At 36.8% G+C, this 13,162-nt stretch overlaps 1 protein-coding gene across 5 annotated transcripts in view; it reads right to left on the bottom strand.

The window, feature by feature from the left end:
• The window catches only part of LOC132815341 (cAMP-regulated phosphoprotein 21-like), a 346,819-nt gene that overhangs the window by 124,197 nt on the left and 209,460 nt on the right, over window positions 1-13,162 (bottom strand). For all 5 annotated transcript variants that reach the window (XM_060824202.1, XM_060824203.1, XM_060824201.1 and 2 more), the window contains one exon: window positions 5,361-5,450. In XM_060824202.1, the coding sequence (XP_060680185.1) occupies window positions 5,361-5,450 (90 nt within the window). The remainder of the gene's footprint in view (window positions 1-5,360; window positions 5,451-13,162) is intronic.

Genomic DNA, 13,162 nt, shown 5'->3' with positions numbered 1-13,162 from the left:
ATTTTTAGCACCCAAATATTGATGTAAGAGATAATTGTATAAGGTCAATTCAACTGAAGATTCTCCATGGATTTTATTATACAATATACATAAAACAAGGATAAGTGGTGCTCAAAACTAATATAAGTGTTGACATCATGGTTCAGAACTGATTTGGAAAGTAGCTCAATGCAAGGGAGAAATGATGACCATTTTCAAAATCTAAGGCTCAACACAAAGGTTTGGTTCAATTCATTAGCAGTGAAGAAATTCATAATTTTCCTGGGTCACTATATCCTTGAGTTATCATAGCCAGGGGAGAATGTGAACCTGTAGAACTCTCATTTAACTTATGACAAAATTATAAAATTTGAAAAGAAGAAACATCAGAGCCAGTCTTTAAATTAAGAAGGGTTATTGTGGTTACTTACAACGGTTTGTGTGGAAGTGGGGTAGGAAGAAGTGAGTGATTAAAATATTCAAGAGACTGCATTTGCAAAGAGAATTATTTGGATGTTACGCTGAGAAAATGGATAGTTGGAGAAAAGTTCTGTGGATGTATTGTATTTTCTGGTCATAAAAATGGTAAAACTCATTTTTACGACATGAAAAAGCCCATGCTTGAAGAACCGAGAACAGAATTATAGGAATAGAGATGGATGTGCTATTAAGTAAGGTTACCCAACCTTTGAAGCAATCTACTTAAGGGCTGAGTCTGAATGGTCCTGCCAGGATTGGACTTAAAGATTTTATAGAAGGAAGAATGGAATTGTGTTGAAGATGACATCGAACACTGACGTAGGAGTGTTTATAACATTCTTTGTTTTACTTTTGTTGTTAATACAAAGGGTCATCAATTTTTAAGATCCCATTCTTAAACGCAAATGATGACATGCTCATTCTTACGTCCTTCAGCAACAATACAACATTTCTAAAGAGGAAGCCAATTGCCAAACTTCAAAATCTAAAAGCATTTTAACTATTGAATAAACATTCTTCTAGCTTCTAAGATATCACCATTTATGGAGAACCTATCTTTTATTAAAGGTTGAACAAGGTTATTAAAACATTGAACATCAATAAAATGATAACTTCACAGACACAATTACTGCAGTTTCCCAGTTTTGATAAGTAACCTAAACAAATTGATTAGATGAATCCAAAACTGAGTTCTGGTGGAATGCACCAATTTATATTACAAAACAGTATCGCAACTTACAAATGCACAAATGGAATACAACAATGTTTCTCACTTTATTTTTGAAGGAAATAGAGTGACTAATGAGGAATCAGATTTGTAATATGATTACGAGTAAACATACAAAAGGATAAAACCACAGCACAGAGAGCTTTAGCTTACAAAGTATTAATGCCTAGAGCTCTGCATTTTCAGTTTCTATGCGAAAAAGATTTCCCAAGAGTTTCTCATTAATTACTTTCGTATTGCTGAAAAAAGACAAGGGGCAGTAAACTACCAATCATCATTAATTGGTGTATTGTCCATGGCAATAATTCTACTTATCAGAGTCAACTTGTGAACCGAACAGCTCTTTCCTCTTTGATAGCAAAAGTGCTTGTTTTCTTTTTGAATTGGTATTCTTCCAAATTGTCCAGATGGGCACAAGTAAATAAGTTTTGACATGATGTGTTTCTTTCATCAATACTCAAGTTCTGTAGTAGACAACTAATTATTTTTAAATGTTCAAAAGTAAGTAAAATATTATCAAAGGGATGAAACACAATAAGAAAAGTAGGTTAATTCTTCCACTAATTATGAGCATAAAGCACAGAATGCATCTCATTTTGATTCCTTAACAGATTCTCTCTATTTTTCAGTAAACTACATCTGCCTTTACAATTAAGTTGCTAAGTTAAGCTCTCTAGTATTCAAGCTCTTTTCATGTTGTTGTGAAATAAAAATAAATCAGAGGCAAAAATGTATACAAATGCAATTTTCATTCATATTTTCTTTTGGATGTTTGGTTTACTAAAGTATGAAATTCATTTTCCAACTGCCCTGAAAATAAGGCATGTTTGAAAATATACATATAATTTTAGTAAAGTCAGCCAACAAATGGAAATGTTGGAAAGCTGTGGCTATGCTTTGAACTGCAACTTGCGGTAGTCCCATGAACAATTCCCATCATCCAAGGTTTGCAATCCTATTTGAGTGGTAAATTCATCACTGTTTTTCTTCATCCTCAAGAGATGAGACTGGATAGAATGGTCACTGGTCTTGTTGCTTTCAGTATGAATGGCTGCTGTGGCAATATCAACTAGTGGTATCTCATTCCAAAGAGGTTCGCAACAGGAATAATTTATAAATTTAACTTTTGAGATATCATGATGTCCCAGTTGTCATGTAAAGTTTTTGAAATCTGCAATAAAAATAATGTCCCTTTGGTTTTCCCAATGTGTTTTTAGGAAATAAGGTGAATAGTCACTTTCCCAATTTTCATCTTTGGAATGCATCTAGGAATTACATTTCGAAACCCAGGACCAAAACCTTTTGTGAAATCCCTAATTTTAGTGAGTGAGACTGTCTGCTGCTTCTTTATGCCAATATGATATTGATTCATTGGACTTCTAGCAGTTACACCTTAATGTGTTGCCCAAACCTTAGCTGCCTTTCTTTCCAAAATCTCTAGATGTTGACGAATTTTCATGTCTTTAAACATTCCTTATTTCTCTGACAGTTGGTAAATGAGACTCACACCTTAGAAAAACAAAAGACTAAGAAATTATAGAATTGTTCAGTTCAGGTCATTTATAAGTATACACTTTTCCTCTTTGATTTCCACTTTTTATTGCAAAATCAGAAGAGATTGAATTTGAGAGAGTATATACCAGGGTAAGATATGTTCCATCAGGAAGTCCATTTTCTAGCTCTTTCCAACATTCCCCATTAGCTGTTTGAGAGTGTCCAATTTTAATCTATTAAACTACAAACTATGCTAGAGATCTTAATTGGGCAATTTAGATGGGAGAACAATGGAGATTAATGCTGTGATATAGGATTGCTTTTGTTTGAGGCAGCTTTTGAAGGGTATTTGGTTTTTCACATCAGATTGTGAAAATAAAAATGGAAATAACTTTAGACTAATCAATCTTTTAGCAGAACAAAGACAAAAATTGTTGGAGAAACTCAACAGGTCTGGCAGCAATGTTAATGTTTTGAGTCTGGTGTCACTTCATCAGAATTGTTTAGACATGGCTAAGGTTGGACAGTTCTGGTGAAGAATCATCAAACTTGCAACATTAACTCTGTTTCTCCCCACAGAGGCTGCCAGACCTACTGTGTTTCTCCAGCAATTTCAGTTTTTGGTTCAGATCTCCAGCATCCACAGTTCTTTGCTTAATCTTTCAGTGGACTTTGCTGCATTCACATTAGAGAAAGTGTGCTCAGAGAAGAACAGCATTGAATTTTAGTTCTGACATATGTTTGGTCTGGCACACCATTCTGAATATCACAACTTGTTGTGGAATCAAACCACAGCAATTTAAAGTGCAGCTGTTAACCAGCTCTGTAACAGATGATGGAAATGAAATATTTACACAAACTTGTCTTCCCGCAGTAATTAAAAGAATGGAAAAAAAACACAGGAGAAAGATGATCCAAAGAATGCTAAGATTTATCAAGCAGAATACTTAATACAAAATTTATTTTAATACATATTTTCCAATTAACAGACTGATATTTTTAGCCAAGATTTGGACCTTAGACTGCTTACACAGATCCAAAGAGCAAAATTTCAGATCTTGGACAAGAATCCCAAATTTCAGATCTTGGATCTTAATACAATGCATTAAGGTCCTGACCACAAATCATGTCAGCATGTGATGTGTGACATAACTTTAATAAGCAGGCCGAATAATTGCCAGGGAACTGGTTGGGAACACACAAGTAGAGGCAGAGTCATTCAATACCTATGCACATTCAGTGCCACTGGCCTTCTTGTCAGTTCATACCTCTCTCTGAGTAGATAAGATTAGATTCCCTACAGTGTGGAAACAGGCCCTTCGGCCCAACAAGTCCACACCGACCCTCCTAAGAGTAACCCACCCAGCCACATTTCCCTCTAACTAATGCACCTAACACTATGGGCAATTTAACATGGCCAATTCACCTGACCTGAACATCGTTGGACTGTGGGAGAAAACTGGAGCACCCGGAGGAAACCCACACGGACACGGGGAGAATGTGCAAACTCCACACAGAAATTTGCCTGAGGCAGGAACTGAACTCAGGTCCCTGGCGCTGTGAGGCAGCAGTGCTAACCACTGAACCACCGTGTAGCATTGCCTTCCCTTGTTACTGTCCTGTAGGGCCACTATGCCTAAATTCACCCTTCCTCCCCAGCAGCGCTAAAGTTCTGACAGAGTTACCTCAATACCTTTACACACTTACTGACCACTGTGTGCCCCTGCCTGAACATTTCCCCTTTAATTCAGTGATAGTAAATCTTGCGCACTTCCATGACTGGCTGCTCCACTGAACTGTAGCCACTTATTTGGGAATAGAGTCACAACCCTCCATGGTCTCCAGGCCTGATAAAAGAAATTGCGGACTGCACTGTCCATGGTTGCTAATTGCTTCAATTGCATCCTGGTGTGCTAAACTGCCACAATTAGTGAATTTACAAGCAATGTAAGCCCTAGTATCTGTTCACACATCAATGGGACATAGGGCTGCACTGGAGAGTTTATACACCCAGACCTTTTTCTGGTTTTGCACTCTGTTCCAAATTTGATGTCATCTCCTCTAAGGATCAAAAATCCAATCCAAAATTGTCATTGAATTTGCCACTGAGCTCTTCAGCTACAGCAGTTGTAAAGCACACTAACACTGGTCTTATTGCTTTCCTTCAAAGCTGCACTTCTCAACCTTCCTCAGTTTGAAATCTCCATTTGACCCCCAACCTGAGAAAATATTCTTTGATTCTAACTATTCTACAGTCAGTTTGAAGATAAAATAAACTGCAGTTACATATCTCTTCCTCCTTGGTCTCTCTTCTACCTTAAGCAGATTTCTTACTTGTTCCCAATTTGCCTTTGCTTTCATGCAAGTCAGACACTGAAGCCTTTTTCCATAATAGCTAGGAGCCAAACAAAAACGTGCACCATAGACTGTGTACAAAGAAACACTGAGAAGACCTTGGGTAATAATGATCAGTATTCGAAGGAAAAAATTCTACATTATTAATCAAAGAATGGAATAAGCAAAAGAAAAAACTCATTTTAAAATTACAAGAACAACAAGTATAGAAAAACAAAACTCTTGGATGGGAAGTGGCACAGTTAAAAACCAGCAACACAGAGTTCTATGAACTACATGCATTAGAATGAGAACTGAATCTGCTGTAGTATCATCAAAGCCATACCTGATCCTCTGGAGTGGGTTCTGTTGGTAGAGGCAGGTTAGACTCTTCACAAACGGCAAGACTCCTCACCAGTTTACCTTTGGCTCCTGACTGAAAGGCACAAAGAAAAAAAAGTCTTACAGTGCTAAGAAATAGTTGAGGAACGCCATCAATTACTTAACAATGACTTAAAAGGCACGTGCAATAGGAGGTGGTTACAGAGATAGTTGATATCTTGCAAAGTTCTACAGATTCTGGAAATGATTCCTGTACATTTAAGGTAGCATATGTCACCCCAGTATCTAAGTAGTGAAGGAGAGAGAACCCAGGAAATTACAGACCTGTTAGCCTGATATCAGTGTGGGGAACTGATAAATCTGGTACAAATGATGAGATAAATAGACACATGATTGATAATGATCTGACTGGGCATAGTCAGCTTGGACTTGTGAATGTAAAATGATGATTGACATACGTGGTGTAGTTTGAATATATTACAAAATCAATAAAGGCGAGTCAATGGAAATTGTATGCTTTGGGTTGCTGAATACTTCTTGTGAAGGTCACCAACAAAAGGCTGCTTCGAAAGATTAAAAGATGTGCGATAGGAGATAATGGTACTGGCATGGATTAATATTTGGCTAGGTCAGAGAACAGAGAACAGGAATAAATAGGTGATTCTCACATTGGTAAACTGTGATTAGTATAATACTGCAAGGATCAATAGTTGGGTCCCAGCTGTTCACAATATTTAACAATGGTTTGAAATTGAGAACCAAATGCATGATTTCCAATTTCATAGATTATACAAAGTTCAGCAAGAATGTGTGCTTTGAAGAAGATGTACAGCAGCTTCAGCAGGATTGGATCAGGTGTAGTGAATGGTCAAAGACAATGACAGATGGAATTTAATGTGTAAAAATGAGGTTACCTACCTCGGTAGGAGAAATAAATATGCAGAATATTTCTTTGATGGTAAGTGGTTGGAAACTATAGATGTACAATGGGACTTGGGAGCTCTTGCTGATAAGTTATTGAAGATTAATGGCAGGTGCAGCAAGCTATTAGGAAGGATAATGGAATATTAGCTTTTATTTCAAGAGGAACTGAGTCCAGGAGTAGAAGTCTTGCTACCCTCACATGGAAGCTTGGGTAGACTTCATTTGTAGTAGTGTGTGCAGTTTTGGTCTCCTTATCTCAGGTAAGATATTGCATAAAGGGAGTGCAATGAAGGTTCAGCAGACTTGCGCTGTAATGGTGGGCCTATGCTGTGAAGAGAGATTGGGTAGACTGAGCCAATACTCTCTCAAGCTTCAAAGAATAGATAGGGTAGATGGAGGTTAGAGATTTCCCTTGTTTGAGGAATTCAAAACCAAGGAGCACCTTTTTTAAACAAGGGGAATTCCACTTAGGTCTGAGATTAGACAAAATTGTTTTTCTCAAAGTGGCGTAAATCTTCCTCTGCATCAAAGGAATGTGGAGGCTTAATCTTTGAGAATGTTTACGTTAGAGATTGATAGATTTCTGATTACCAATGATGTATTATGTTATGAAGAAGTCATGAAAAAGAGATATTGAAGTGTTTGATCAGCTAAGATCGCAATGAATGGCTGGGCAGGATTGACAGGCCAAATAGGCTACTCCTATTTCTATGAACCTAAAAGAAAGTTGCCATGAAATAAACTGTAAAGTTTTTTTTTAACCTGTATTTGACATTTTTTTAATGAAGCAACTCACTAAAGCTTTGAGTACATCATAACAAACTAATGGTGCGTCATGAGTCTCCAATAAAACAAGGTTACCTCATCATATTTCCAATTCAGTAATAGGACCAAATAATTCAAATGGAAGGGTTTTTTCTTTCTAAATAAAATTTAAATAAAGAAACACATGCCAAAATAATGAAATCAAATACTGTGTGGGCTCTAATCTTGGAATTTCCTGCAGAGAAAATTTATTGTATACATGTTTTTTATTCAGATAAGCAAAACTTCAACACTAGTTGAATATAAAAAAAAGTGACAGGCCCCAAGATCTGTGTTAAGAGGTGAACAATTTATTTTGTTTCAAGTAATTGTGAGAAACTACCTGACCCTTTAAATTAGCATTCAATGTAAATTGTCATGCGTTTTCAGTGATTTAGGTTTAGGACAACACAACTGTAAAAGCAGATAACCAAAACTGATTTAAAGGAGAAATTAAATTTTCATTCATTTTTAAGCAAATACTGATCTTTGTGCCCTTCCTAAAATTTGAGTAGGGAAAGATCATTTCCTCTAGTTAGGGTATTGGCAAAGGATAATCAATTTAAATTTACCATTGAGAGAGATTAGAAAAAAGACTGCAAAAGATAGCTGAGACAGAGACCAAAGCATTGTTCAAAAAAATGTTTGAAGCTGCGTAAAATACAGGATTTTGGGCTGAAAAGAGAGTTTTGATTTTAGTTTTCAGCATCTCGAGCAAAGAGACAGCATTGATGCAATCATTTAATTGACATTCTGTATTTTACTTTTTGCTAGTTCTAGATGAGATCAGATTCAGTATTGTTCGAACCACAATATACAAGCTATTTTTTCAGAACTGTGTAGAAAGAGAGTTGGAAATGGGAAAGAGGTGTATGATCAAAAAGACAGCAACTGAGAAAAGAGACATTCTGTAGAAGCTTTTGACCTTGTACTCAGCAAAACAGATACAGTAAAACCAAATTACAAAGTGAACAACAATTTATACTGCCTGAGAAAGAAAAGCTATTGATGGGTTGACAAGTCAACTTTGACTGTTTGATGTGTTGCCCTGAAGAATGTACCACAGAACATTTTAAACCCCATGCTTTTGATGAAGTTCCAAAAGGGCAAGCCAATCCGACATTGCAATGGGAAAAGCATCAGCAAAAAGTTGCCTCCAAACTTTTGATAAATTGAAGAAGTGGCAAAGCCTAGATATGTTCTTTCTTCAGCAGATGAAAAGGTTGCTTAATTAAATAAATATAACTTGTAGAAGTGAAAGTGACCCACATTGTGAGCCCAATTGATAATTTTAAGTTCATGTATAGTGCATTTTCTTAACTCACTTAGGACTATTTAGTCAGCGATGCTCAAACATGGAATCACATGTAACATTATTCTATATGCTTGGGCAGATTTTTTAGCATGCATTTCTCTCATAAATTTCATATTTTGTATTATCAAATTTATTTTGAAAACTTCGACGTTAGCTGATCAGCAGATGTGTCAAATTTTGAACAGGTACACATAAATTATATGAAGTACAACAAATTAAGAATAACCTACACAATTCAGATTCATTTTCTAGAAATGTGTATGGCGAAATTTGGCTTTTCTCCTGATATTTTAGCTTGGGCTTATGACAAATAGGCAATTCCCACAAGTAGACCAATGCCTACTATGAAAAGAAACTTGCTTTTTCATGTCTAACATGAATGGGATTTCAACAGTAACAATTACCCAAGTACTCTGCAATTTGCATTAGAGATTTTGCAGCTTGTCCCATGCTCTCCTGTCCATTCTGAAAGGGGAAAATGTCATGTTGTCAAATCATATTGTTCAAGCTAAAGCTAATAGCTAGTGTTATGTACAAGAGTATAATTATGCAGAAGGAAATGAGTATAGACAATAACTGACAGTACAGTATGTCACTAACGTTTAAGCTGCTCTGAAATATAATAATAATCCAAAGTCTTGCTAAATCCATCCAGATTCTGTGAACGGAGTTCTGCTTAACATTTTATTAGTACTGAATGGCTCCCCTTTTACTGAATCAACTTGGAAATAGATTTGCGAGGCAGAAACTAGAGCTAGCATGTACAAAATCCCATGTACAATTCCAAAAACAAGCTTTGACACTCCAGACTAAAGAAGCTGTTTGTCCTTTTGTCAATTCTACCATTCAAAAAGACAAAATATGAATAGCAGTTTCCTGGCTATCTGAGAAAAAAAAACTTTTGATATCTCCATAATGGATACAATATTGAATAGTGTAATTTCAAATGTGACACACCATTGATGGTTCTCCAATAAAACATGCTATTTTTACCTGCTCATCCAACTGGCAGCCTTTCTACATTAATATCTGAATGACACTAAGTTAACTACAAAAGCTAGATGGTCCTTATTGAGATGCATTTTTTCAGATAACATAGAGCCCCATTATCAACGCACACCATACAATACAACACAGTACAGGAACAGATCCTTCAGCCCACCAAGCCTGCGCTGATTCCTACTTCATATTTAGACCTGTTACCTATGTGCAGTTCCTAACCCTTTGTTCGCCTCGCGTTCATGTGTCTATCAAGATACTTCTTAAAGGTGCTAACATACTGCTTCCACCACCTCCACCAGCAATGCATTCCAAGCAACCACCAGCCAATTGTGAAAAATTGCCCCTTCACTTCTCCCCTAAATGATGGGTGTCCCTCAAAAAATATTCAGTCGCCTGAAATTTGTTTTAAACAGATAGCATTTGTCTGGCTAAGCTAAAAAAAAACATAAATTATACCATTTGAGACATGTAACAGTTCTGCAAAATACAAATTATTCTTTCCATATTATAGAAATTTAAATATAAAACCTCAATTACAAAATCATTTGTTAAAACTGGGATTTAAGTAGATGTTCTAATGTGTGATGTCAATAGTGAAGGCCATGTGACTAGTGGAGTGCTTCAGGATCAGTGCCTGTATTTGTTATCAATATCACTGATTTGGATGAGAATGTACAAGGCATGATTAGTAAGTTTGCAGATGACACTAAAATCTACAGTATTGTGGATAGTGAGGAATGTTGTCAGAAATTGCAACAGAACCTTGATTAGCAAGGGAAGTGGACCCAGAAATGGCAAATAGAGTTTAATGTAGATAAGAGTGAGCTCTTGCATTTTGGAAAGTCATATCAAGGTAGAAGCTCCATGATGAATAGGCCTTAAGGAACAGAGGGACCTTGGAGTTCAGGTGCATACTTCTCTGAAAATGGAGTCAGAGGTAGACAGAGCAGTGAAGAAGGCTTTTAGTATGCTGGCCTTCATCAGTCAGGGCACTGAGTAAAGAAGTTGGGAAGTTATGTTGCAGTTGTACAGGATGTTGGTGACGCCCCACTTGGAGTTTGTGTTCAGTTTTGGTCACCTTACTATAGGAAGGATGTTATTAAACTGGAAAGATTGCTATGAAATTTACAAGGATGTTTCCAGGACTCAAGGGTCTGAGTGATAGAGAGAGGTTGGACAAGCTAGGACTTTTTTCTTTCGAGTGTAGGAGACTGAGAGGGATCTTATAGAAGTGTATAAGATCATGAGATGCTTGGATAGGGCGAATGCACTCAGTCCTTTTCCAGGGTTGGGGAATCGAAGTCTAGAGGGCATCAATTTAAGGTTAGAGGGGAAATAATAAAAGGGAACCTGAGGGACAACTTTTTTATACAGAGGGTACACACATATGGAGTGAACTACCAGCAGAAGAGGTTGAGACGGGTATATTGACAAGATTTAAAATGCATTTGGACAAATACATGAATAGGAAAGGTTAAGAAGGATATGGGCCATGGGCAGGGAAATGAGGTTAGCGTGGATGGACATTTTGTTCGGCATGGACCAGTTTGGGCCAAAGGGCCTGTCTCCATGCTGTAAGACTCTATGACTCTACGAATATTTCAGACCACAATTAGGTATACAAAAAGTAAATATTTTCTTAGGAATGACCTGAGAAATACAATGCAGGCATCAAAAAAGAGTTTTTCATTATCTGACTGTAGAAACCTTTCTTAGGATTTGTGTGTTAATCCATATATTCAGAAAGAAATTGCAGTCCAGTTGATAGATTTTATAGCTATTAATATTGGAGTCATGCCTAATGATTGGAGTATTCATAAATGCCAGGAAGCAAGAGCCTGGTGATTTATACTGGCTAGTCTAATATTCAAATTGAAAAAATTGATTTTACAGGATCTCTTTATTGAAGATCGAAAGATCAGCTTTACATTGGTTACTTGAAATTTAGATATAAGAAAAATGCAAATGGAACATTATTATAGCTTCATAATGACTGGGCAGTGCCTTGTGTATTTGTACTTCACTAAAGCATCCACAAAAATGTCACATGCTTCATTCATGGCCAATTGATTCTTTGAAAAATATGATTATTAACACATTTCCCATAAAAGATGGAAATAAAGTCTTAGTCAATTGTATTCTCGTGTGTCAAACCTAATCATTTGCTACTAATAAACATAATTTTATTCCTACTATATTTTCAAGGTGCAACATTTTGTATTGCTTTTATTATAAAGCATTTGCGCTGTTGCTCAGGCAGAAACGATGAATGAAATCAGTGCTTTACTGCAGTAAAATAAAATAATTCATTTGCTGCATCTATTCTGTAGTGAATTCTATACGACAAAGCTATAGGTATAAACATCAAAGAGAGATGCTATTCAGCTCTTTTGTCAACTGTTGGCTCTTACTTCGAGTAACCTAAATAAATTCTTGATCTCCCCCATTGTTTGCCATCTCTTAAACTCTCTCTGTAATCAAATGTACCATGCTCTGTCAAATTTCTGAGGGAAGAAATAAGGAATAAAGGGCTAAAATGTTGTTTGTGTAGTGGTGCGTTAAAACAATGCTTCATAGATTCCCAGGGAAGAGTGCATGGTTAGTTGCTACCTGCCTGGTTTTCTAGCTTGACACAACTGACCAGAGGTGTGTAATATCATCTCTGAATGGATTGAATAGAAAATATCTGCTAAATTCAGATAGAAAGTTCTGGTGGTGCAGAAGTAATGAACCTACCTCTGAGCCAAGAGGCCCATGTTTGTTTCATCTACTCCACCTATGTCATTACATGTCTGGACAGATTGATTAAAATATCTACAGAATTCACACATAAAAACTGGGTGCAAAATGTATACTACATCTGAATAGAGAACCACTGAAGATAATACCTCAGTGCAAGTTGGAGGAGAGTGCAGAATTCATGCAAAGTTGCACAAAATTCGTATAATTAACTCACACGATGTCTCCATCTATGCATGCATAGTAATTGTAATCAGGCACAGACTGCAGGATATGATGACATTAGAGTGCCCAAATGGCAAGTTAAGCATATTTACAAATAATGTACCATGTTCTCTATTGTTAAAGAAGGAAGATGTCAGTTACAGACACAAGGAACAATATTCATCATGACATCAACCTCCATGACCTCTTCTTGAAGCAATTATTGCCAGCCCATCCAGATCCTCCCTCTAAAACGCTAACTGACTGGGAGAATTATGTAGTGATGTTAAAGATGGGTGTGCTTATCCTTGGCTTGGCAGGGGTGGAGTAGTGATGGCAACAATGATAATAGTAAATGAGGATATAGCTGCGTATGGTGGACTTCCACGTTGTTTGCCATCCTCTTGAGTTGCAATGAATTTTTTTATTATTCATCCATGGCATGTGGATGTTGCTGGCTAGGTTAGTGTTTATTGCCCAGAAGCAATTGCAGTTAAGAGTCAACCACATTACTGTGGGCCTGGAGTCCTATGTATTCCAAATCAGGTGAGGATGGCAATTTCCTTCCCTCTAGTGAACCAGATAGGTTTTACCGACAATCGGCAATGGATTCATGGTCACCATCAGATTCTTACATCTCGATGTTTTTTAAAATTCAAATTCCACCATCTGTCATGGAGGGGTTCCAACCTGGATCCTGAGGACATTACTAAGGTCTTGGCTTAACAATCCAACAATAATACCATAAATCTCTTGCATATACACCTGAATAAGTATGTGTAAAACAGTTGCTAATACCAGAGGAGCAATCACTTGCC

This window comes from Hemiscyllium ocellatum, chromosome 4, assembly GCF_020745735.1.
Source record: "Hemiscyllium ocellatum isolate sHemOce1 chromosome 4, sHemOce1.pat.X.cur, whole genome shotgun sequence".
Taxonomy (NCBI): domain Eukaryota; kingdom Metazoa; phylum Chordata; class Chondrichthyes; order Orectolobiformes; family Hemiscylliidae; genus Hemiscyllium; species Hemiscyllium ocellatum.
Note: the sequence above shows the minus strand (reverse complement) of the source record. Positions and strands in the feature narration are given on the sequence as shown.